A 27,364-nucleotide genomic window follows, 5' to 3' on the forward strand; every position below is an offset into this window, starting at 1 on the left:
GCTTGGTATGATTTCAATTTTTTTGAAATTGTTGAGGCTTGTTTTGTGTCCTATCATGTGGTCAATCTTTGAAAATGTTCCATGTACATTTGAAAAAAATGTGTATTTAGCTTCTTTGGGATGGAGGGTTCTGTAAATATCAGTAAAGACCAGCTCGTCTAGGGTATTGTTCAATGCCACAATATCTTTGTTGATGTTTTGTTTGGAAGATCTGTCCATTTTTGATAGAGGGGTGTTAAAATCCCCCACAATAATTGTGTTGCTGTCCATATCTTTCTTGAAGTCCTCTAAGATTTTCTTTATGTATTTAGGTGCTCCTATGTCGGGTGCATATATATTTACTATGTTTATGTCTTCTTGGTGAATTCTTCCCTTGAGTATTATGAAATGACCTTCTGGGTCTCTCTTTATGGATCTTCTTTGGAAGTCTATTTTGTCAGATATGAGTATTGCTACCCCGGCTTTTTTCTCCTGTCCATTTGCTTGGAAAATTTGTTTCCAGCCCTTCACTTTCAACCTGTGCAGATCTTTTATCCTGAGGTGGGTCTCTTGTAGACAGCATATGTGTGGGTCATGTTTTCTTATCCAATCAGCTATTCTATGTCTTTTGATTGGAGCGTTTAGTCCATTTACGTTTAAGGTTATTATTGATAGGTACTTATTCATTGCCTTTTATGTACGTGTGATCCTCTCTCACTCTCTCTTTTCCTTTCTTTCCTTAAAGCAGTCCCTTCAGCATCTCTTGCAGAGTCGGTTTAGTGGAGGTGTATTCTTTTAGACTTCTTTTGTCTGAGAAGCTTCTTATTTGGCCTTCTATCTTAATTGAGAGCCTTGCTGGGTAAAGTAGTCGTGGTTGCAGGCCTCTGGTTCTCATTACTTGGATTATTTCTTGCCATTCTCTTCTGGCTTGGAGTGTTTCCATTGAGAAGTCAGCTGTTAGCCTTATTGGGGCCCCCTTGTATGTTACTTCCTTCTTCTCCCTTGCTGCCTTTAAGATTCTCTCTTTGTCTTGAAATTTTGCCATTTTAATTATGATGTGTCTTGAGGTGGGCCTCCTTGGGTTCCTCTTGATTGGGACTCTCTGTGTTTCCTGTATTTGTGTGACTTTTTGTCTCATCAAATTAGGGAAGTTTTCCATCATCACTTGTTCAACTAGGTTTTCTATCCCTTGTTCTTCTTCTTCTCCTTCTGGTATCCCTATTATACGGATATTATTACGTTTCATATTGTCTTGCATTTCTCTTAATCCCTCTTCATTCTTTCTGAGCCTCTTTTCCCTTTCTTGCTCTTTCTGGGTGTTTTCTTCTATTTTGTCCTCTAGCTCACTGATCCGATCTTCTGCTTCATCGATCCTGCTTTTCATTCCTTCTACTGTGTTCTTCATTTCAGAGATTGTATTCTTCATTTCCTCTTGGCCCTTGTTGAGAGTTTCTATTTCCTTTTTTATGCTGATGTAGTTTTCATTGAGTTCATTGTAGCTTCCCTGTAGTTTCTCGTAGCTCATTGTGAGCTCATTGAGCTTCCTGACAATCACTGCTTTGAATTCAATATCTGATAGTTGAATTGCCTCTGTTTCATTTAGCATTCTTTTTGAGGCTTCCTCCTTTCCTTTCATTTGGGGAGTATTTCTTTGTCTTCCCATTGTTTGTGAGACTCTTCTTGTTCACCTCAGCTTCTTATATTGATCTGTTCTGGCTCCCTCGGTTTATGATGTGAACTTCTTTAGTAGAGTAGCAGTGAGTTTCAGTGGTACTGTTTCCTTGACCCCCCAAGCTCGCTGGTCTTGGGCTGTTGTTTAAGTTGGCTTTGTGTTTGCCTTTGGGTTCTGATTGTTGTTGAGTCTTTCTTTGATGGTTCCTTCCCTCCAGCTGGTTAAATGTGGGTCACTCTGTCCACCACCTTCTATATTTTGTTGTGCTGGTGAGGGCAGGTTGTGTTGAGGCTGGTTCTTCTTGATGCAGCGATCTGTTCTTTGTTCTTTTGGTTCTGCCACAATCCTTGGTCCTCCGTTCTCAAAAATGCTGAAATATGTTGGTTGCTTGCCTTTCCACTCCAAAGATCAGTCAGGACTCTCTCCCCTGAGCAGAGGAAAGCCAAATCTGCTCCTTCCTACTCCGACGCCATCTTAGATCGACCCCATTGCCCTTCTTTAGGTCTCTCCTGACACCAGTGTGGGGCATTTTGTCTATACTACTAATCACTTCACTAAAAAGAAAACCCAACCAATCCACAACAAAAACACTCCCACTGGCTGGTTCTCTGTTTCCCACAAAACACACTCCAAATGGCCTAACTGGACTTGTAAACCATCCCTAATGTGAACCCCATTTAGCCTTCCACCCCACTGTCCTGTTGGTTAGAACATTGGCCCACTGGTCTTCACATAGATTATTTGTCCAGGCTCTGAATCTTTGCCCTTGATGATCTTGATGCCTGCAATGCTCTCTGTCTCTAACCTTCGGCCTGGAGTTTCCTATGCATCCTACATAGTCTTGAAGAAAACCCTACTTCACCTGTCTCCCTCAGGGAACTTCCACTTTTCTGATCCCTCTAGTATAATTGAAAGAACCATTCATTTTATGCTGCAAAAGCATGAACTACATGTCCTATTATGTGTCAGTCACATGTATATATTTTTCTCTTCCTTTCTAGGCAACTGCCTTCCTGAAGGGCAAGAATCATGTTTAGCACTTATTTTGAACCACCCAAGGCCAGGACTTGCTATATAATATGGAGAGCTTGGTACAAAATGAAAATGTACCTCTCTTAAAAATGATTAAGAATTTTGAGATGGCAACAACAGAGCATTAAACACAGCATGGGGCTGTTTTGGAGGCCCTTGTGACACTGTGCATGTCCATGAAGTCAGCCATTCCTAGGGCTGTGCATACAGTACATATTGAATACTTTCTAATGAATTTATATAGTGAATTAATATATGTGTAATTAAATAAATTCAATTATTTTAAAATCATCCTTAGTTGGTAGGAGATATGTTGTTCCTAAAACTGAAGGAGGACAACGCTATAGATCAGGCGAACTCAGCCTGGCCTCAAGCAAAGGTCGCCTGAGTTCCTCCTCCTGTTATCCACTCCCCCAGTCTTCCACAGAACTGGTCTGTAGTGCAAAATGGTTGGGGACCACTGCTATAGATGACCATTATCAGAGGTTGACTAGAAAACATTGGCTGAAGAGATCCTGTTATGTAAGTGTTAATCATAGGAAGTGTTCAAGGATAAATATTAAAAGAGAATAAAGTCATGAGTCTCAGAAAAATATAAAATAAACATATGAATTATTTTATTTGCTCATTAATTAATAAGGGAACCAGAAAGGCGTTACAACTGGTTCAAAAGAAAATCCAAAGAGCAGACATATTTATAGGTCATTAGGAATGCTGACATGAATTTGCTCAGTAGATGCAAAACTTGCTGCTTCCTTCGACAAAGGTTGAGGAATATCAATCCAACCTCTATCAAACAGAATAAAGTTTCTAGGGACAGAAATTCTTTAAATTACTATCAATTTTCTAAACAGTAATCCTATTTCTACAGAGTTGTAAAAGAGCCTAGTCAAAGACAATGAAAGGCAGAGAAAACCTCAATGAGTTAGTTAAGATACTTACTAAATTCCAGTCTTTTCTACCTTATACAGCAGTAAGGTAGTCCATGTATGAGAGAGAGTGATCTTGAGTTCCTAACCTCTTTTCTGAGTATGAACGCCTAAAACTTGGGGAAAATGTTTCTATTAATAGTTGGTGCTTCTGTTATTTCTATTCCTGCCTATGTAATTGAGATTGCCTTTGTTGAGAAGCTTTGAAGGAAAATGTCTTTCCTTGGAACAATCAAATTGGAATGAACTCATTTCACAGCTGAAGCAGAAGTCTTGGCCAAGTCATTTGGGACCATTATAGTTTTTGGCAGGACTCCCAGATTTTCTCTTAACAAAAGGTATATAGTTATAAGTACTTTATCATTATAAATTCTGAACCTTGGAGTGGGAAACAGAATGTTTAGTTTTAGGCAAACAAAACATTTAGCCATTCCAAATAGCCAGATATGCATAATGCTTACCAGAGTATACATAGTTAAATATTAATTTTTAAATTATGGATTTTATCAATCTCTGTACTTGTTGCTCTTTCTCTAGGACCAAGACCATGATGCAATTCAAACAACTTAAATCTCACAGGAAAAAAAATAAAACTCCCTTGTAGGAGATTCTATAGCCTTGCTATAGCCAAAATGTGATCTCTAGTAGGACACTTGTTAGAAATGTAGTATTTCAGTCCCCACCTCAGAACTACCACATTAAAATGGGTATTTTACCAATACACTGGTGATTTGTGAGCCTTTTACAGTGTGAGAAGTTCTGTTCTATAGTATTAAGCCCTGAAAGTCACCTCTAATGTCTTTGATGTTTTCACAGGAATTGCCTATCTGTTTGCCAAAGCTTATCTCGTTTCCAAGAAACCGCAGTACCTGGACACATGTATCCGGTGTGGGGAGCTCACATGGCAGAAGGGCCTGCTAAAGAAGGGGCCAGGAATTTGCCATGGTGTAGCTGGCAGTGCTTATGTCTTCCTGCTGCTATATCGGCTCACAGGAAACTCTAAATACATCTACCGAGCCCAAAGGTCAGCCATTTTTCACATATAATTTTTTCCCAAATGTTAATCTAACTAATGTTATGAATAGGTAAGAGTCACATAGTTTAAAAGGTATAAAAATAAATACATTAACTATGCACTCTAAATGTATAACAGTACTATATGTATTGATCGCAGCTTGTATTTTAAATAAACAATTTAAAGAGACACCACTTCAGTTTATATAGATCTATCTCATAATTTTAATGACTATATAGTTATTTACTGTAGATGCACCATTATTAATTTAATCAATATATAAACAATTGACAGTTGTACATGTTCAATATTTGCTAACACAAACTAAATTGTCCTAAATATCCAGTACATACACTTATATGCACTTGTGCAAGCATTTCTTATAAGAGAAATTTTAGAACTGAAGTCATTAGACCCACAGGTATTTCTAGCCCACTTTTGCCCATTTTTTTCTATTATGATACTTACATTGACAATTATAACTGTCAATATACACTGTAAATATTTTCCTACTTTGTCATTTTTCTTTCAACTTAGTTCATGGTCTTTCACCAGACAAAAAATTTAGGTATTTTTCTTGTCAAAGTTGTTGAATTTTCAAGCTTTTTGGATTTTGTGTTTTGCTAAAAAGACCCTTCCCACTTTAAGATTGCAAAAAAAGGGAAAATATTTACATTGACTTTGAGTGCCATTATGATTTTACATTTTAAATCTTTGATTAGTCTAGAACTTACAATTTTTGTTTAATGCTGTCAGGTGGATATCAATCTTTGTGTTTTTGAAATAAAAGACAAAACTACAGTAACATCTGTTGACTGCTTACGCTAATGATTTGAAACCCCAGTTTTATCATAGACTGAATTTAAATAAATGTATGGGTTTGTTTCTGGACTTTCTTTCTTTCATTATTTATTTATTTATAAATTTTCTTAGCTGTTCTCTCATCCTTCCCATTGTATTTCAGAATCAGTTTTTCAAATTAAAAAAATCCCTATGGCAATTTCATTGGAGTTTCAATGAATTTATAGCTTACATTGGTTAGAATTAACATCTTTAGAAAACTGAAGTTTTCCATCCAGGAACATGGCATGTTGCCCTTTTATTTCAGTTTTAAAAAATGCCATTTGGTAAAGTTTTGAACTTATGAAGAAGATCATGTATATTTCTTGTTAATTTTATCCCTATTATTTTATTTCCAGGTGTATGAGTGGAATTTTTTCCTCCTCTGTATTTTTAGGTCATTTATTATTGGTGCTTATGAAAGTTTTTTAAGGCATACATATCGCTGCAGTTTAGCAATCTAAGATGCACTTCTTTCATATAAATCTGCTTTGCATCTTATAAACATCTTAATTTTGATAAATATTCTAATGATATATCTATCCAGCTTACTGAACTCTATTACTGTTTCTATGAATCTTACATTAGATTCCAGTAGGCTTTCTAATAGACACTCATATTATCTGCAAATAATTATAATTTTGTTACTTTCTCTTTTGTATACTCTTTTTAAAAAATTTCTTACTTCATGGGTCAGAATATCCAAAACAATGTTCAATAATAAGAAGGATAGTGAACATCCTCACCTTTATACTGATTTCATTAGGAATGCTTTTCTGTTTCACATGATTTTTTAAATTTGCTTCCCATGGTGTGTATAATGTCAGATTATGACATGCCTGTGCTCGGGATAATTTAGTGGTTTTCTATATGTCAGAGTAAAGGTCAAAGTCTGTCCTTTGAATGAAAGGCCCTAAGCAGGGGTGTCCAACCTTTTGGCATCTCTGGGCCACACTGGAAGAAGAGTTGTCTTGGGCAACACATTAAGTACACAAACCCTAATGAAAAATGATGAGCAAAAAAAAAAAGGTTTTTAGTAAATCAGCGATTTTGTGTTGGGCCACATTCATAGCCATCCTGGGCCACATGCAGCCCGCTCTGTGGCCTACAGGATTTTGCCTCCATTTACCATTTTGATACCATCCCCTATTCTTTTTCTTGGTTCTTTCTACCATATTAGCTTCCTTGTGATTTTGTTAGGATGCCAGCTACAATCTTTCTCAATGCCTTTGAAGTTTTGGTTCTTTCCACCTGTAATGCTCACTTTTACGTACGTGTATATCTCCCAGTGCCTCAGTTCATTCAGATCTTCACTCAGAAGTCATTGTCTCAGAAAGGCTTTCCTAAGCCAACTTATATAATATTCAATGTTAAATATAAAATGTCATTTGTGATATTTGTGTGTATGCACTGAAGAAAAAATACTACCATATGTAAGTCCTCTTTTGAAACTTCATTGTGTAGAAATTCTGTTAACGTATTTTGATTCATGGCTCCCTAAACTGTTCAGGTTGCAACCTGACCCTTTATTTCCCAAGTGTAGAAAAAGTAAGTATTTTTGGATCTTATCTAGATTGATGCTATATCACCTTTGGGATAAATTTCATCAGAGGTTGTCATGCTCTAGAAAGCATATTGAAAAGGGCCAGAACAACTCCTTATTTTTCTGGCAGCCAGTTCTAGCTTACAGAGTCTTAGTTATAAGGTTCTGGAGTCCAGGGCCCTTTAGAAAACTTAAATTCCTCACAGTTACAGAATGAAAATTTTCAGGTAATATCTGAATAGTATATGGGCATTTAAGTGCATAGAATACTAAAATTTGTACTTCATTATAATTCAAAGTTAAATGAATTATTTGGTGGCACAAAGTGGGGGGACTTCCTTCATTTTGGCAATTACTAAGTCAATGATGTGAAACAATATATACCTCTCCAGAATAAACATTATTTGTTCATCGCCTATTACTCTTAACATACAGTTGGAATTGATAGTCCCAGAAAAATATTTGACAACCTTTTCAATTTCTTCTATGATTTCTTACTTTTTCAGATTTTCTATCTGTTCTTGAGTTAATTTTTGAACTAAATGTATTCCTACAAAAGTGTCTTATCTGATTGGATTTTCAAATGTTTGAGGTAAAGCTGTAACTCTATAGTTCTATGGTATTTTAAATCTCACATGTCTGTACCTATATGCCTCCTAATACTTCTCCTTTTTGGTCAAACACACCAGCATTTTGTCTATGTTGTTCATGCTTTCAAAGAACTGGCTTTGGCTTTGTTTATTAATTCTCTTTGTTTTTCCCTTTTGCTTTCTAATTTATTATTTTCTGCCTATATTTTGACTTTCTACTGTTCCTTTCCTTTATTTTGTTATTTTTGAACAGTTTAAAAGAATGCTTAATTAGAATAACTTTCATCATCCTAGTGAAAAATAATAGTAATTAAAAACTCAAATGAATGAATTTCCATCTGCGTTTAGTTGGTCATAACCACCAGGGTTTTTTTTAAGATTTTATTTATTTATTTTTAGAGAGGGAAGGGAGAAAGAGAGAGAAAAACATCAATGTGCTGTTGCTGGGGGCCGTGGCCTGCAACCCAGGCATGTGCCCTTACTGGGAATTGAACCTGCAATACTTTGGTTCACAGCCCACGCTCAATCCACTGAGCTATGCCAGCCAGGGCTCACCAGGTTTTGATATATAATGATCTCAGTGTCTTTAATTCTTTTTAGTTCTTATAATTACCATTCTGAATTCTATTTTGACAGAATGTTTTAGAAAAATAAATTTACTAGTTTGAATTCTGCACCATTGGGTAAATTTTGGGGAACATAATTTTCATTTTAATATGATAAGACACTATACAGGTCAGAATACAGTGAAACTGTGACTCTCCTACATTGCTATTATGCTTCTAAATTGTTGTGCTCATATATTGTTTAGAAATTATTTTGAATAGCACAAAATGTTCATCATATTATTTTAAGTAAAACAATGTAGGCTACCAAATACTATACAGACTAATTTTAACAATATAATAAATCAATTAAACTTAGGGAAAAACATTGGAAGAAGACAGAGCAAAATTAACTATGGGTTTCTTTTAAGTAGAATGGTTGCCTCTGTTTAACAAATACTCTGCTATAGTATGTTTATGTGAATAAATGAAATTTACCATGTATTGAATGCTTGCTATATGCTCAGAGCTTAACATATGGTATCTTTAATTATTACAGATAATTTTATGTAGCTCTGCAATTCACTATTTTAAACTCAGATTAAGAAATTTTCAAAATGCCATATAACGTGAAATTATCAAAATGGTGGGTTCCAACTTCAAAGTTCTTCCTCCTTCTACTATACCAGGGCTTCTTGTTTTTATTATTTTTTTATTGTTGCTCAAATACAGTTGTCTCCATTTTCCAACTACCACTTTCTGCCACCCCTCCTACCCCCACCTCCCACCCTCCAACCTTCCCCCCTTTAGCTTTGTCCATGGGTCCTTTATACATGTTTCTTGATGACCCTTTCCCCTCTTTCCCCCCTTATCTCCCTCCCCCCTCCCCTGTGGTTACTGTCAGTTTGCTCTATATTTCAATGTCTCTGGTTATATTTTGCTTGCTTGTTTATTTTCTTGATTAGGTTCTACTTATAGGTAATATCATATGGTATTTGTCTTTCACCACCTGGCTTATTTCACTTAGCATAATGATCTCCAGTTCCATCCAGGCTGTTGCAAAGGGTAGGAACTCCTTCTTTCTTTCTGCTGTGTAGTATTCAATTGTGTAAATGTATCACAGTTTTTTGAGCCACTCATTTACTGATAGGAACTTAGGTTGCTTCCAGCACTTGGCTGTTGTGAATTGTTTTGGTATGAACACTGGGGTGCATAGGTTCTTTAGAATTGGTGATTCAGGATCCTTAGAGTATAATCCCAGCAGTGGAACTGCCAGGTCAAAGGAAGTTCCATTTTTAATTTTTTGAGGAAATTCCATACTGTTTTCCACAGTGGCTGCACTATTCCCTTTTCATTTTGCTGATGTTTTCTTTAGCCGCGCAGAAACTTTATTTTGATGAAGTCCCATTTGTTTATTCTTTCCTTTATGTCCCTTGCTCTAGGGGACACATTGGTGAAAATATTGCTGCATGGAATATCTGAGATTTTCCTCCCTATGTTCACCTCTAGGACTTTTATGGTATCACAACTTATATTTAAGTCTTGTATCCATCTTGAGTTTATTTTTGTGTATGGTGTAAGTTGGTGGTTGAATTTCATTGTTTTGCATGTAGCTGTCCAGATCTCCCAACACCGTTTGTTGAAGAGGCTTTTTTTTTTATTCCATTTTATGCTTCTACTCCCTTTGCCAAATATTAATTGACCATAGAGACTTGGCTTTATTTCCGGACTCTCTATTCCGTTCCATTGATCTATGTATCTGTTCTTATGCCAGTACCAGACTGTTTTGATTACCATGGCCTTGTAACATAGTTTGATGTCAGGTATTGTGATCCCTCCTTCTTTGCCAAATTTCTGTGGCCATTTGCAGTCATTTATGGTTCCATATAAATTTTTGAAATGTTTTCTCTGTATCTGTGAAATATGTCATTGGCACTTTCATAGGGATTGCATTGAATCTGTAAATTGCTTTGGGTAGTATGGGCATTCTGATGATGTTAATTCTTCCAATCCATGAATATAGTATATGCTTCCATTTATCTGCATCTTCCTTAATTACTTTGCTCAGTGTTGTGTAGTTTTCTGAGTAAAGGTCTTTTACCTCATTGGTTAGGTTTATTCCTAGGTAGTTTATTTTTTTTTGTTGCTATTGCAAAAGGAATCTTTTTCCTGATTCCTGTTTCTGATATTTCATTGTTGGTATACAAAAATGCCTTCAATTTTTGAATATTGACTTTGTACCCCACTGCTTTGCCAAATTCACTTATTAGGTCGAACAGGTTTTTGGTGGTGTCTATAGGGTTTTCTATGTACATTTCATGTCATCTGCAAGCAATGACAGTTTTTCTTCCTCCTTTCCAATTTGGATGCCTTTTATTTCCTTTTCTTGTCTGAGCTCTGTGGCTAGGACTTCCAATACTATGTTGAATACAAGTGGTGAAAGTGTACATCCCTGTCTTGTTCCTGACCTTAGTGGAAAAGCTTTCAGTTTTTGCCCATTATATATGATGTTGGCTGGGCTTTTTTTTCATATATTGCCTTTATTATGTTTAGGTATGCTCCCTCTACTCCCACTTTGCTGAGTGTTTGTATAATAAATGGATGCTATACCTTATCAAATGCTCTTTCCACATCTATAGATATGATCATGTGATTTTTGTATTTTCTTTTGTTTATGTGATGTATTATATTTATTGATTTGCAAATATTGAACTATCCTTGCATCCCTTGGATGAATCCCACTTTATCATGGTATATGATCTTTTTGATGTATTGCTGGTTACAGTTTGCCAATATTTCGTTGAGGATTTTAGCACCTATGTTCATCAGCAATATTGGTCAGTAGTTTTCTTTCTTTGTTGTGTTTTTTTCTGGTTTGGGGATTAGGATGATGCTGGCTTCATAAAAAGAGTTTTGGAGTCTTCCTTCTTCTTGGATTTTTGGAATAGTCTGAGAAGGATAGGGGATAGCTCTTCCTTAAATGTTTTGTAAAATTCTCCTGTAAAACTGTTTGGTCCAAGGCTTTTGTGTGTTGTAAGCTTTTTGATTGCTTCTTCAATTACATCAGCTCTTATTGGTCTGTTCAGGTTTTCTGCTTCTTCTAAATTTAGTTTTGGAAGATTATATTTTTCTAGAAATTTGTCCATTTCACCTAGGTTTTCAAATTTCTTGGCCTATAGTTGTTCATAGTAATTTCTTACAATCCTTTGTATTTCTGTGGTATCAATTGTAATTTCTCCTCTTTCACTTCTGATTTTATTTATTTGGATCCTCTCTCTTTTTTTCTTGATGAACCTGGTTGAAGGCTTGTTGATTTTGTTTATCTTTTCAAAGAACCTGCTCCTGGATTTATTGATGCTTTGAATTGTTCTTTTAGTCTCTATTCATTAATTCTGCTCTGATCTTGACTATTTCCTTCTTCTACTCACTCTGAGCTTTCTTTGTTGTTTCTCCAGTTCTTGTAGGTGTAGGGTTAGGTTGTTTATTTGAAATGTTTCTGTCTTTTGTAGGTAGGCCTGTATTGCTATGAACTTCCCTCTGAGGACTGCCTTCATTGTGTCCCATAAGTTTTGGATTGTTTTGTGTTCATTTTCACTCATTTTCATTTGTTTCCAGAATCTCTTTGATTTCTTCCTTGATCTCATTATTCACCCCTTCATTGTTTTATAGTATGTTATTCGGTCTCCATGAATTTGAATATTTTTGAGTTTTTTCCTTGAGGTTGGTTTGTAGTTTCAAGCCCTTGTGTTCTGAGAAAATTTTTGACATGATTTCAATTTTCTTGAATTTGTTGAGGCTGGTTTTGTGTCCTATCATGTGGTCTATCTTTGAAAAATGTGCATTTGAAAACAATGTGTACTTTGCCTCCTTGGAATGAAAGGTTCCATATATATCAGTTAAGTCCATTTGATCTAGGACATTGTTCAGTTCCACAATGTCCTGGTTGATATTTTGTTTGGAAGATCTATCCATTTTTGACAGTTGGGTGTTAAAATCCCTACTATAATTGTGTTGCTGTCTATATGTTTATTGAAGTCCTTCAAGATTTTCCTTATGTATTTGGGTGCCCCTATGTTGGGTGCATATATGTTTACAGTATTTATGTCTTCTTGATGGATTCTTCTCTCGGATATTATGAAGTGTCCTTCTCTGTCCCTTTTTATGGCCTTTGTTTTGAAGTCTATTTTGTCAGATATAAGTATTGCTACCTCGGCTATTTTTTCCTCTCCAGGGCTTCTTAATCTAGGGTTTGTGTATTATATCTCAAACTGAAATGTAGCATTGTTTTCAATTTTGAATGTAAGTAATAAGCCACAGGAAAATTAGCAGTAGCTGTGACTCTGTCACCAGTAGAAGTCATATATTACTCTTGTTGCAGATATTGTGAAATTTATTTCACTCCCACCACTACTTAGAAACGTCCACAGTTATTAGATCTGCTACTACTTAATGTGTTAATAAAGAATACACATATTATTATATCACAAATTTGGTTTAAGTTTGTTGCTAACTATTGCTTTTAATATAATTAATTTTCTTTGGGATCTTATGTATTTTATTTTATGTATTGAAGACCTTTTTCTGAGATGGAGTCCAGACTGCTAAATGCTCCATTGCACTAAAAATGTCAATATTCCTTGAAGGTATACCATGAAGCTTCATCATGTAATTACACATTTTGAATTAACTTATAGGATGCATCATTATTCTGAGCAAAAATGGTGATGGGGAAAACTTTTGAACTTTATTTAGAAATGACTGCATATTCAGGAAAACAGTTGCTAGAAAATTTGCACCAAACAGAATTGTAATTAATATGTGTCCTGCTGATTTATTTTAAGTTGCCATCAATAATTACAAAAACCTTAAAAAGATCAAATGAGTAATCACTCTTCATAAAACCCCTATGTAGTAGCAATCATCTAAATTTATGGCAGTATCAGTTGTCAGGCCTTATGAACCTGTGAGCTCCAGCTTATGAATCGGCAATTATTTTTGTTGGTGATGGGGATAAGGAGAGCAAGTTAGTAAAGAGATGACATAGGTGACAGCACTTTAAATGCCATTAACTATAGTTACCCACTATAAATAACGTGAATAGGATTTGTGGCAAAAACTAGTAAAAGTATAAAGCTCTTTCATAGAGAATTTAGAGGCCAGTGATTTATTTTTAAAGCAGATGTCCTAAAAATAATCTATCTTGTAAGCTGAGTTTGCTATTATGGTGTCATGATTATAACACGTGGTTTGCCTTTTCTTATTCATCTTATTTCTTTGTTTACCCAAAGCACAGATTGTATAAAATCTTGCACATTTATTTTCACAATCTCCTCTCTGTTACATATAAATGAAACCTAGCTCAGAAATATTCCTGCAAAAAAACAGCATATTTACTTTTTTAAAGGAACAGTCATATTTCAGCTTGCTATTCAAGATAAATGAAAGTATGGCTACTTATCTGTTTCTCTTACTTTTAATTACTGGATGACAGAAGGAATGAAATCCTAAGGAAAAAACAAATTGATTTGCTTTGCAAATACTCAAAATAGTTGAATTTGCCTGCCAACATCATTTGTTCTGAAACACACACAATTCCATAATGGCTCCTCTGTTGTTTTAACAATTTCTTTCTTAAAATGTTATACAATTCTGGAAAGAAAATGATGCTAAAACTTAAATTTAGCAGAGAGGAGAAAGAAGCAACCCAAGGTCAATAATGTGAAAACACTAATGTTAAAACTCTTTGTATTTTCTTCTTCTTCTTTTAGGTTTGCTGAATTTTTATTTACCGAGGAATTCAAGGCAGGTTCTCGTGTCCTTGAAAGTATATACAGCTTGTATGAAGGCTTCTCTGGGACTGTGTGCTTTCTGATTGATCTGCTGCAGCCCAGTCAGGCTGAGTTCCCTCTCTTCAGCGTCTTTGTTTAGAAGGCTCCATGTCCCACTGTGGCCCTGAAGAAGGTCCCTGAAATTTCCCAAGCCTACTGGAGGCAGTTTCCATACAAGCCACATTCAATGGTATCACAACCATGAGCCTTAACATTGCCACAGGAAGGAAGGAAAAAAGGAAGGGAGGTTGGGAGGGATCAGTCATGTGAAGGCAACGTGATACCAGACTTAAGGTAGAACAGTCTGAGAATCTGCAAAATAAAGACACCACAGCTCTTCTAAAAACCATAGAAATTCAATATTTCAGAGACTAGAGATGAAACCAGAAATCACAGGAGAAATGGAAAGATAAATCATTCGTTTTTCAGTTAGGGCATAAAAAACAAAATTGAAATGTGAGCAACAGCCATAAAATGTCAATACCTTTGCAATTGGGGAGAGAATTTGACTATTTGTGGTTCCCCTCCACCACTAAATTCAGAAGTAAAGACAATCTGAAACTAAAATAATTGCCCAGCAGGAAGCTGCCAAGATGGATGAAGTATCAGGCTGCTAAAAAAAAAAAAAAAAAAAAAAAGGAAACTCTTTTTGGTTGTCCTATGCCTTTATTTACTGAAATTCATGATTTTTACTAAGTGGAGAAATTTTCATATGAATCTCTATTTTTATCATTGCTCTGGGTACATATCATAGCTTCATCTAAACCCTGAAATTTGAAGTTTCCTTAGGCCTCACAGCATCTCTTTTCCTGGTTCCTTTTTTCCCCCCAAAGCCCAATTAGAATAGTAAAGTTCATAGGCTAGTAAATACTGTAGCAAGTGTTGCTGTCAAATGTTTTTCTCAATTTGAAGCGTGAGCTGTTATTGTCTATTGCAGTTTTTTAAATGACTATGTAATTCCTGTGAAGCTATTAGCTGAACCGTAAAATATACTTGTGGTAAAAATCATTCATCTCAAAGATCAGGGTAACCAATACCAAAGTGTGTCATTTCTATCTTTGATGGAATACTGTGTCCTGTAGAACAGTCAGACACTGGCAGAGGAAGGGACTCGTGATTGTGAAAAGGATGTTGTTCAAGTTTATACTGTTAGATTAAGAGATGAGTGAACTCCTTGGCTGATTACCTTATCTTCCAAGACACATGCTCCACAAGAAATTGTCTGCAATTCCCACTGAGCCGAGTTGTCATATTAAATTCAACCTTGCTGTAAACACATAGAAATTGTAAAAACTACTTCAAGTAAATAGTGCTTTTCAGAACACTGTAGGAGCATCTGCTGCTTCAATACTCAGAACGTGAGTTTACCCCTTTCCTAGGACTTGGTCACTGGCAATTTCATGTATCAAAGAGGAGGAGGAAGTTGTATACTGTGTAAGATTTAACAATTATTTAAATAGTAATTAAATATTTGGATATATATGCATATATTTTATATATACCCCCATGTAACTCAAGCATTTACTTAGTTCAGTAGTTCTTCCTGATTCATAGGTGAACTTTGGGAGCAGTTGGGGAATACTGCCTTGCCTAAAATATATATATATATATATATATATATATATATATATATATACACACACGTGTATGTTGGCATGTGCCCATGTGCTTGTGTGTGTGCGTGCTCATTTTTCTGGGATGATCTGTAGCATTCATAAGATTCTCAAAGAAATCTGTGGATGAAAAAGGGTAAGAACTGCCTTTGTATTTTTTTTATGACTGTTTATATTTTTACTCATCAGAACAAACTAGTACACAGTGGTTTTGAAAAGCATGCATCTTTTTAGCTTGTTTCATTTTCACATCCTCAGATATAAATATATAAAATTGGCCTCAGTTGTTCATCTTTGAAAGTACTCAGGTTGGGGCAATACCACATAAGTCGCAGTTTTAAGATGACAGCCAAAGTTGGGTTCTAGAAGTTCTTTCAAGAATAGTGAAGAACCTCTCTGAAAGCCTTAAGACAAAAATGCTTTCTACAAGTGGGCTCCTTTTGAAGTGAGAGTGATACCTGCTTTTCAAATCAGGTTCCACTTCCCAAGTATATTTATTCACTATTCTAAACTAGAAGCTGGGGATGTAGCAATAAACAAAATACCCCTGGAGGTTACCTTCTGTTTCTGTTTGCTTATCCTTCCACCATTCATCCTTGAGACCTGAAAACTAAAGCACTAAGAAGTAATCATCTAGCTCAATATATCAGTTCCATTTCTAGGAACTTCAGAAAGGCTGGACTCTGTCTTGCTTACTTGCCCTTTCAAGGTTCAGTAGGGTAACTGAGGTTGTTATGCCGACCATTGTGAAAAGATAACACTCTTGTGTGTCAAATCCAAGCAAAGGCCATGTTTGAATGTGTCTTTATAAATTGACATGCTGGTAAATTAGTAAAAAGGGTAAGCTTTTTTTGGCACTTAAACATGTTGTAAGTTTTCATTTTCCCAAAGGAGTAGAATTATAGGTTTGGGAAAGTACTCTTCTATCATGTTGTTTTCCCAAGAAGTGGAAAAACACCACTAAGTATTGCCATAGAAAAGTGTGACATGTCATTTCTTATTTAATTAACCAATTTTTTTCCTTCTATATAGTAATAGTTTGAATAGTGCTTAATTAAGCATGTTGCCTCTTGAAGACTATGGGGCAATTCACCACCACTAGTATAACTATAATATTATTTACTATATGTGGCATAAACAATTATAAACCCTGAAGGTAACATTGGAGATATGTGAGGATATTGAAAGAATGTCCTAACAATGGGAAGACTGCATTATATTTTGAGAACAGGAAGTTTTGAGACATATTACAACTCTGTACATTTTGGTTCATTAACACATTTTTGAACCTTCTCTCCCACGCATATCCCAAAATATTACATATCTTTATTTTACCCAATCCTATTTTAGCTGTCAGTTTTTATTTTTTGTTCCATTTGTAACTTGATAAGTAAGAACAGAAATTTAATAAACCAGCCAGAGAAAGACAAATGCCATATGATTTCACTCATATGTGGAATGTAATGAACAAACTGAACTAACAAGGAAAACAGAAACAGACTCATATATGCATAGCAGATGATAACTAGTCAGGGGGAATAAGGGAGTGGAGGGATTGAGCAGAAAAGGAAGAAGGACTCATTGACATGGACAACGGTGTGGTGATTGCTGGGAGGAAAGTAGGGTAAGGGGACTAAGTGGTAATGGGAAAAATACAATAAAGATTAAATAAAAAGTTAAAAAAATGAAATAAAAAGCAGAGATTCCACAGCATGTATTCCCCTGTGGTTCTTCAGGTAACTGACTACACTCTTAAGGTTATAGTTTTCACTTTCTGATATCTTGAAAAAGAGAGTCCTTTGTTAGTCTATGCTAAATTGCAACTCCTCCATGGCAATTTATGTATTTAACTTCCTTTGACACACTAATATTTTATTTTAGTCAAGGTAGTACTCAAATTGTTTCAATTTCTGTAGAGAGGAAATGCCAATTTCACTGCAAAAAATATGTTTGTGATTTATAACCATATTAAGGAAACACATGAATAAAAGAAAAAAAACATCAGTCTTAAAGCCTTTCTCTGCTAATTCCATGGGCTATTATAATAATAATTGTTACCACCCTCTTCACCTCACAGGGTTGTGGTGAGGGTTGTCAATGATAAGATGAGAGTTTTTAATTTGCAGGTACTTTATGTATTTAAAAAGGGAAGCCGAATATTAAGTACCTATTTCATGCATAGAAAAATCGTGCTTAATTATGTCTTCAAATAAGCATTTTAGGGAAATGGAATCTGCATGTGTGGATGCAGTACTTTCTGGATCACCTAAGTGGTAAAAAACAAAGTGTATGGTTTTTATATTCTAGATCCAATCCTGACTATAGTATTTGTGCCTCAGAAGGTTCTGATTTACTGAGGCTTAGTACATAGTCATAGGTTGTTTTAGCTGGTGAGCTCCTTTTAATGCAAATATTTATTTTGCTTGCTGAAATAAAGAATTAAGGTGCCAGTAATGCAAGAAAAGGAGTTAGCAGTCTAGGCTGGTGGAGCCAACATGAAATGGGGAATAAAGTATTTTTGCTAGAGTTTGGTCTGTACTTAATTTAGGCCTCAGAACTACATGACACATAGTGATAGAAATGTACTGTAGATTGCATATAAGGCCTCCCTTTTGGGACCTCAGTTATTTATTCAACACTATACCAAATTAATAGCTAAATGAGTAAGCCTCAGCTTCACCAAGGCCATGTGACCTTGGCATAAACTTGGCAAGGAAAGCAAATGAGAAGGCAGGCAAAAGGGTGGGTGGGTGAAAACTTGCTTCAGCTCAGCATTTCAGTGAGAGTTGTAGATGTATGTTCAATGCTGCTAAGAACCACACATGTTACTCATGGTGTTTATTGCTTCCTAGGATCTCTAATTACCCCCCCCCCAATTCAGCAACTTCTTGTCTTCTTCCTCTTTAAATAGTTACACACTGATATGGGTTTTTTTCCCCTGCTTGCTTAACCATGTGACCTTCTTTCACCTGGGCAAGCAGGTTTTCTCCTTATCTCTTCCATCCATATCCATTGCTAGCTAAGAGCTTCAGGCTCAGTAAAGATCAGATTCCACTCTAGACAGAAGGACTGACCTCAAGGTCAGCAGCAGAAGGTGTTGGACTGGTTCTTTAGCCAGATCACAGGTCCAGCCCAACTCACCCCGTTTGATGTGCATGAGAGTAGAATGGCAGCTCCATTTGTCCTGCTTCTCCCAAAAGAAACCCAACCATTTTATTTGTATTGTGATGGGGAAAAAAGTGGATGATAGTATTAAATATCTGGGCCTCCTGCATTATTACAAATTTCATACTGGGGGTGCTATCTCCTGATTTCCTTAATTGAAAGTGATAATAAATTGAGGCCCAATGATGCCTTTAGAGTTTAAAAATACTTGTTTTTTTTTTTATTTTCTTAAAGTGCTGGATCTTGTCATTCCCACCTAGACTCTTCCACAAATGGCAGTCTTTTGTCTGCAGAATTTCCTGCATCGTCTTTGCCTTTGTGTACCTATGAACTTACCCTTCTGAACTGAATTTGAAAAATTATATAAAATGAAAACCAAATCACCTGTATTTTTGTTCTTTGTTGGTGAGCAGTGTGGTTAAAAAAGCAGACTATCTTTTCTTTTTCTTTCTTTCTTTCTTTTTTTTTTTTTTTTTGCCTTTCTCCTCTCTATACAATATGAAGGAAGAACAGGGAGAAAAGATGTAGAAGGCTTGACTGGAAACAGTTTGCAAGGACTTCCTGTTTGTTTCCTCTTTGTTTTTTCTTAGTTTCTGTAGGAAATTGTGTGTACGTGTGTGCAAGAGGGAGCGAGACAGAGACACTGAGCACTGAAAGGGACTGATGGACTTAGGAAAAGTCAGTATCACATATGAAATAAACCCAACATTTAGCTATTAGATATATCTGAGTGAACGCATAGATGCAAGTACACATTCATTAATGAATGGATCTCCATTGTGTGTTGAGTGCTCTCTAGTAAATTAGCACATAATTAATGAGGGCCCTAGTTACACTTCTAGTGTATATCTTAGGCATTAATTTTCATTAAAACTTCTTCTGTCAGGTTAAAGCCATTAGCGATCTGTATAAGATAACAGATGTGAGCTTCACAAATACAGCTGTAAATGAGCCATATAAGTAATTTTTTTAATTTTCTAGTAGCCACATTAAAAAAGTGAAGGCAAACAGGTAAAATTCATTTTCATTATATATTTGATTCAACTCAGTATATTTAAAATATTATTTCAACATGTGCTCAATATAAAATTATTGCACTATTTTACATTTTTTTTGTACTGAGTCTCCAAAATCTGATGTATATTTTACACTTACTGCTCATCTCTAATCAGACTAATCACATTTCCAGTGCTCAAGAGCCAAATGTAGTTTGGCTAGTATATTGGATAGCACAGGGCTAGCATCCCACTGCTGTTTCACAGTAATAATAGGGTCTTCCTACAGCTTATGTGTGTTTTTGTTGTTACAAAAGAAAATGTAAACAGAACACTGTATGTTTTTTGAGTACTGCAGTGTTTCCCCAAATGCAAAACACTAGTACCAAGAGCTTCCCTGTGGAAAAAATAGGTTCTATGATTAAGTTAGAAAAATTCTATTATTTTACCCCTCTTTGGAGATTTATATGATGCATGAATATATCAAAGACTCCTAGAAAACTGTCTTGAGTAGAGAAACCTGTTTGAGGTTGTTGAGTTCTGCCTCTGGTAAGGTTCAACCTCCTGATTGTACTGTTGCCTAGCTACCACTATAAAAACATGCTTAGTCTGACATGGTACATTTATGATGTGCTTATAATATTTATTTTTTCTAAGCACCCCTCCCCCTTTCCCACACCCAGGTCCAGGGCCATTAAAGATACAACAATGGGTCTGAGCCAGAGTATTAAACCTACTAAATCTTGCTCTCAGACCTGAGATCATTCTTTACTACACTTTTGGGGACAAGAGTTTTGGAAATTGCCACAAGTGTCTCTAAGTAAGAAAAACACTGCGTCTTCCCTTCTTTTCCTATTCTTTTTGGAGCCTATCTCTACTTAGCCTTTGTATTCAGAATCACCCTAGAGCCAAATATATGTTCTTGTTCTGGAACCACCTACTAAATTGAAACCAGCAGATGGCTGTAATGTCTTGCACATGGACATTTATCTTTAAAAAAGTCCCTAAATGCACACCTTGCTCTCATTTCAGAAATTATGAGCACTCTAAAGAGATGAGGGGAGAAACACCTGGATGTGCATACCTGGGTATAAACATAGAATACAGTTTCTTAAGTAGAATAATACCATCCTGCTGACACTTTCTCTTTTTTTGTATTTTGTGTGTGGTATTGATTTACAGTGCTTTAATGTGTACTATTTTTGTCAAGTGTGTAAGAGCAGCATTAACTTAGCAATCAGTTTAAAGAAGATATAGATTAGACTTGACAACTGTCAATCTTTAGCAAATGATCTTTTTGCATTTGTTTTAGTGGGACATCTGATGCTGCCCCTGTTTTGTTTTATAATCTGTGTTTATGTGGCAATTACCAGTTAAAAGTAACTTCTGTTGCTGAATTTGGTTCAAGTTGACTATAGTAACCTTTATATCTGGATGCATTCAAGTCTGAAGCTTCATTAAAATGATTAGTTTTGTCTCATTTTTTAGGACTTTAGTATTTCAATATCAGAGATGCCTTCTGAAAATGCAAAGTTTACCATCAGTTTTATGTAGACTGCCCAGGAGTAGGAGTGGAACATTCTAAGTGCCAAAGTTTGGTTTTAGAATCTGATAATGAAAGACAGCCTATTCTCTAAAAAGGTAACAGCTTTACCAACTTTGAACATCTGTGATAGCTCTGCTTGGAAAGGAAGTCAGATTTTTAATCTCATGGATTTAGTCGCGCTAAATTTGAAAACATTTAAAAGTGGGTTTCATAGTATCCAAAGATTATGGGAAACTTTGCAAAGTCATATACGGGAATAGTCAAAGACCCCATGTCAGTTTCAGAATGTGCATTTCCCAAGCGAATAGAATTTACTTCACCAACAATATTTTTTGCACAATTCACAATACTTACAGAAGTATAATTGTATCATTGGAGGAAAAAAGCTCATTTTCCTAATGATATTTTTTACACTCACTAGTAAATTAGTGCAATTCCTTTATTAATTTTTGGGGGGATACAAAAGAGTAATCAGTCAATAGAATACAATTGCTTATTCCTAATTATATCTAGAAATGAATACATACTATTAAAGTATTATTGAATTTTGAAGAACTGCTCAACAAATTAGTATTATTAATAAAATTGTACTCTTTGCAGTAGATTTGCCTCAGCACAAATGCAGTTAAAAACATAAATTTATGAAAAATATATTAAATAATAAAGATTAGTTATTGCTTTAAAATCATACTAATTTCTATTAGCATTAAATCCCACACCATTTATTTGTAGTGTATAAATTTTGAAAGTCTTGCACACAAAACAAGAGGCTTCTTCAAAAATGCCTTTTTGCCAAAAACAGGTTCTATGACCCCTTGCTAATTATTATATTTCTTTAGGGGTACTGTGAGGCGCTTTCAAAGACATGTCTCTAGCAGTTAGGTCTAAATATAGAGCAGAACATTCAGTCAGATATTTTACTATATCACAAAATGTTGTAGTACTGTATTTTATAATAAAAACAAATTCTCAAGTGTTCTGGTATGTTACATATTATTAGACCAAAAAAAAAGAAAAACCACACACACTTTCTCTAAGTCTATTATTGTGTACATAATATCTTTTAAAATGGTGGGTATTTCAGTCCTAGGAAGAAAGTATAATGCAATGCGTGGTCTTAAATTGATCTTTAGTCAATACCCATTTATGTATTTGACAGGGAAACTAGCAATCATAAGCTCAAATGTATGCATTTTTTTCTCAAAGACAAAATGGCAAATGATAATACATAAAGTTATGGTCACTGGGGCAAGTTAGCTGGTGTGCACACTGACAAGGATCAACATGCAAAAGCTCATCAGACTTTAGCTTTTGTTATTGTTTATTCCTGGAGGGGACAGTGCTGCAATCAGTTGATGTTACCTCTCCTTCACGTGGGGATTTTGCTCACAGCCACTTAATGGTGTAATGAAATTTCTGTAGAAGTAGGATTGAGTCAGAAGCTTAGAGAGGCACCTTACTGTTTTTAAAACTGCTGTTACAATGTTCTAAACACTGTGATCTTTCAAAATGTGTTCTCTGTATTAGGTTTGTACCATAGAAAATAATTTGCTATAAACTGGACTCTGTGTTTAAAGTGATGTTATTTATTGACTTATAACCACCCCCATGTATGTATGGTCTACTTAATAAAATAAAACACATGATAATCCTTTGCCTTAAAATAAAATTTGATGCTAAATGTTGATTGTGCTCTAATGAATAAGTCTAAGCTACAAATAAATGTTTCCTCTGAAGCTTAAGACAGTGTCAAATAAAATATTATAAAATACTCTGTGGAGTGTTGCTGCCTATTCTGTATTTGTGACAGTGTGTGTATCTTGATCCAGGACACAGTGGCCACTGGATTCTATAAATAGACATTAGTAATCCTTTTAGAGAATGGGCCTGGTATCACTCAGCTGTTGGCTGAATCCTCCCCTTAACCCTTATAAATAGATTTTACCAGGCCACACAAGAATGAAGAAAAACAGCTTTTCATGTTTCCTCCTTTTACAACATTTGTCTTGATTCCTACCAAATCTTCAGTCTATTTGTGATGAGATCATTTTCCAAAATAGAAAAATGCTCAAGATTACTGCAGATTGATGGAATCACACAATTTCAGCAGGGAAAAAGGATTGTCATTATTAAAGTCTAATCCCTTGGAACAGGTTAGGACCTGAATTTTAGAGATTTAGTAGCCTGCTTAAACTCTAAGGGACAAGGTGGGTTGAGCTCATCCTGATGCCCAGAAGATTATCACAAATTCTGTGAGTGGAAAGGAATTGTGTTAGCCTTGGGGCTGGCATACACCAGCACAGCCAGAAAACCGTTTCCTTATTTGGCCTTGGCCTTTGCCCTGAGTTAGTCAGTTATAAAAGAATAAATTTTGTAGACAGTTCTTTTGGGAGAGATGGTGTTGGCTCCTAAGGATTATGTCTGGTGCTCTTCCACCACTAGAAGCAATGTTTCAGACCATTATTTGAATAGCTGAAGGGCATGCTTGGCCCAGTGACAAGGTAATCCTGGGTGCAATGTACTTGTACTTTGAAAAAGTATCTGTGTGGTCAGGGTACTTTTAAAGGACCGAAAACGCAGGCCCTTTGAGGATTTGGCTGTTCCCTAGGCCCAGAAAATAGAGACTGGGCTGGAAAAGCTAACATTAGGCTTCACTGTTTGCAGTTTTTCAGAAGGTTGTGAACTGTTTCTAACGCGAACGTCGACCAAGGGGCTCTAGGACCCAGCGGCTACGCGCAGGGCCAGTAGGGCCTGGGAGGCTTTGGGGCCCCTCGCGGGCCGTCGCTGGGTGCGTGTTCGCCAACGATCCCAGGACCCTCAGGGCAGAGACGCCTCAGGCACTCAGGCGCGAGGGCGTTGCACGCCGTGCGTAGGCGTGTCCGAACAGGCCTCGCTCCCCGCCTCCTCGCAACGGGATAGGTCGCCCCCAGGCTCCGCTCCAGCGCGTGGGCCCCGTGCCCTAGGCGAGCAGCGCAGAGCGCGGGAGCCGGCGGCCGGCTAGCCGGTAGACCCTCGGGCCGCTGCCGCGACCGTTACAGTCACAGCGTCCGCCAGCGGTGAGCGCCGCTGACGCGCAGAGATGAAATTCCCGGGCTCGGTGCTGGCGTCCGTGTTCCTGTTCGTGGCTGAGACGATGGCGGCGCTATACCTGAGCAGTACCTACCGCTCGGGCGGGGATGGCATGTGGCAGTCCCTGACGCTGCTTTTCTCGCTGCTGCCCTGTGCGCTAGTGCAGCTCACACTCCTCTTCGTTCACCGCGACTTCAGCCGTGACCGGCCGCTAGTGCTGCTGCTGCACCTGCTGCAGCTCGGGCCCCTCTTCAGGTGCGTGCGGGACCACGGGCCCCGGCCACAGACACGGCCGCTTCCCTAACCGCGCTGGCCCAGGGGGGCGGCCTTCCGGGAGGGCAAGTGACTGGACGGGGGGCTGGGCCCAGGCCAGCCCACCCTCTCAGTCAGCCCCACGGTTACAGTCCCAGGAATGCGACAGTATCCTGGGATAATGACAGTAAAACTGGGCGTACTGCGTTCCTGTTAGGTTCTTGACAAGAAATTGCCAACACTCAGTGGAATTTAACTGACAAAAGTGGCAATTTCATGTGGTTCGAAGTCCTAAAAATCCAGGCTTTCTCTGCGGTCAGGTGAGCTCTGGCAGGATTGGCTTGTGTCGTGACTAACCCTTGGGAAGTGCGTCCTACATCACCATTGCAGCAAAGGCGGGGATAGATTGTTTAATTCATTAAACACGTGGAGTTTATTATGTTCCAGGAACTGTTCTGAGAGCTTTACAAATATTCATTTATTCTATTATCATACATAACTCTAGAAGGCCACACCTCAGTTGTTTTTTCTTGTATGTGGAAACATATGGGGTTGTAGAACTATCTCTTCCACCCTTGCCTGAGTTATAAACCTAATTATTGAAGCTGGAACACAAGATGACATGAAGACAAAAACTTGCAGTGTGTTAAGGAAAGAAAAACTCCAGGGACATTTCTGGAAATTCGTTTTTATTAACACAAAGCAAGAGAAATACATGGTAATGAAGTAGACATTGGCTTATCCAAAGACCATGAAAAGAGTTTAAAATGAGATGTTTTGATGTCTTTCATCTCTGTAGGAAAAGCAAAACCAAGGGTTTCTAATTGGATTATGTATAAAGTAATATTATTGAGCTTAAGAAGTAGGTGAAATTTCACCTGCCAGAAAATTCAGCTATTTTAGCCAGGGACCTGTCCTACCAGGGAGTATCTCCCTCTAATTCCCTTATCCACCCACACATCCACACGCAACACAAAGTCAAGCAGCAAGATAGGTTTTACAGCACACTATAATAAATATTTGCACTTTATATTAAAGGCAGCCATTCTAGCTGACACTCAGAATATGGACTTGTAGTTTACACAGTTAGGACAAAGTTGGTGAGCAAGTTTTCCAGAAGCTGTGAAATTCTAGAAAGGAAGAGAAACAGGTACATTGGAGGGAAAAAAAAGTTGCTACTGACATCTTGAGGGCAAGGGAAGAGTTGGGGGGAAAAGGGAGAGAAAGAGAAGGGAGAAAGAGAGGAGAATTTAAAAACTTCTGCAACCAGGAGCCATTAGTGAGAGAGTTCATCCTCTGTGGCTAAGTAGGCCACAGCATCCTGATGGTGTTCCCACTCATTAAAATCAATGTGATCTGAATTTGGACAAAGCACTCACCATTTCTTAACCTAATATCTGAAAACAAAAGTTGTTGTTGGTGATGTTTAACTACAGTGGAAGAGAAAAGGGAAACTGACATTTCTCAAATGTGTCTTGTGCTTGATGGGTTGTAGGTAGTTATATGCCTCAGTTCACGGAATCCTCATCATGAACTACCTAGATGTAATTGTCCCTATTATAAAGCAGGAAAATGAGACCCTACATCGTGTCCACAAAGCCTCTTAGAAATGGGGTAGAGTGAATTATGTTCCCTATACTCTGTGAAAGAAGGCAGAGGAGTGTGGAATGTATTTTATTAATAGGTTGGTCTTAAGAAAGTTTGGTTATGTTGGCAAAATTTAAAAGCACAACCTAAATAGTCATCCAGATAAATGACAATACCATATAATTTTTGTCATTCATATGCTTTTAAATACTAGGAGTGACCAAAGACAAAGCTAATGATACAATATTATGTATAAAAACAGGATGGCACTTACAAACCTGAGCTCAAGGAAATATACCAAATTAGGAGTGGTAATTTCTGGATGGTGGAGTTCTGGGAGATTTTAATTTTCTCCTGCAAAATGTAGAAAGCACATAATTTCCTCCTTTATTTAGTTCTCTACATTTTTCAGTTTAACTTTAACTTTTTAACATAGGCCAGAGAGGTACCTCAGCTGCCAATAAATAGTTTAACTTTATTGAAGAAAAAAATAGATTGATGCTTTCAGGAGATAACTAGCTATATTAAAAAATTCAACCCCTGAAAAAAACGTATTTCAAAAAAATTCTGAATGAGTCATTGTTTTCTTTCAGGGAAAAACAAAATAAACCATAGAAAACAAAGCAATAAACAATCCCCTTCTGTCAACAAGGGCTCTGTCATTCTAATGGAGCTGATTTATTTCAAGGAGATATTGGACTCATGATCTTAGAGTTGAGATACACGAGATGCAGTTCCAAGCCTCTTAGCTTCCAGATTAAAAAAAAAAATGACAATTTGATGTTGTGTATTAGCATGACTTAATATGTTATTGGAAGTTCTTCCTGCTGACTGTTTGATTCAATTTTAACTCTAAGATTTTTCCATAGAATTGCCCTGGCTGGCATAGCTCAATGGATTGAGTGCGGGCTGTGAACCAAAGTGTTGCAGGTTCGATTCCTAGTCAGGGCACATGCCTGGGTTGCAGGCCACGCCCCCCAGCAACTGCACATTGATGTTTCTCTCTCTCTCTCTCTCTTTCTTTCTCCCTCCCTCCCCTCTCTAAAAAATAAATGAAATAAATAAAATCTTAAAAAAAAGATTTTTCCATAGAATCAATATTATCTATGTCTTACAAAGGAGAGTCATGGTGTGTTCCTTTCCCTTCCTAATAGATTAGACTTA

The 27,364-nt window shown here is 36.8% G+C and overlaps 2 protein-coding genes across 2 annotated transcripts in view; both read left to right on the forward strand.

Annotated features, from left to right (window-relative positions):
- LANCL3 (LanC like 3) overlaps nucleotides 1-15,117 on the forward strand; it is a 118,971-nt gene extending 103,854 nt beyond the window's left edge. The window contains exons 4-5 of the mRNA XM_028523332.2: nucleotides 4,429-4,636; nucleotides 13,914-15,117. Of these exons, the coding sequence (XP_028379133.1) occupies nucleotides 4,429-4,636; nucleotides 13,914-14,073 (368 nt within the window). The 3' untranslated portion in view covers nucleotides 14,074-15,117. The remainder of the gene's footprint in view (nucleotides 1-4,428; nucleotides 4,637-13,913) is intronic.
- Nucleotides 15,118-24,035: 8,918 nt separating this feature from the next.
- XK (X-linked Kx blood group) overlaps nucleotides 24,036-27,364 on the forward strand; it is a 37,721-nt gene continuing 34,392 nt past the window's right edge. Inside the window, exon 1 of the mRNA XM_028523176.2 lies at nucleotides 24,036-24,616. Coding sequence (XP_028378977.1) covers nucleotides 24,372-24,616 — 245 coding nt within the window. The 5' untranslated portion in view covers nucleotides 24,036-24,371. The remainder of the gene's footprint in view (nucleotides 24,617-27,364) is intronic.

The sequence above is a fragment of the Phyllostomus discolor genome, chromosome X, assembly GCF_004126475.2.
Source record: "Phyllostomus discolor isolate MPI-MPIP mPhyDis1 chromosome X, mPhyDis1.pri.v3, whole genome shotgun sequence".
In the NCBI taxonomy this organism is placed as follows: Eukaryota; Metazoa; Chordata; class Mammalia; order Chiroptera; family Phyllostomidae; genus Phyllostomus; species Phyllostomus discolor.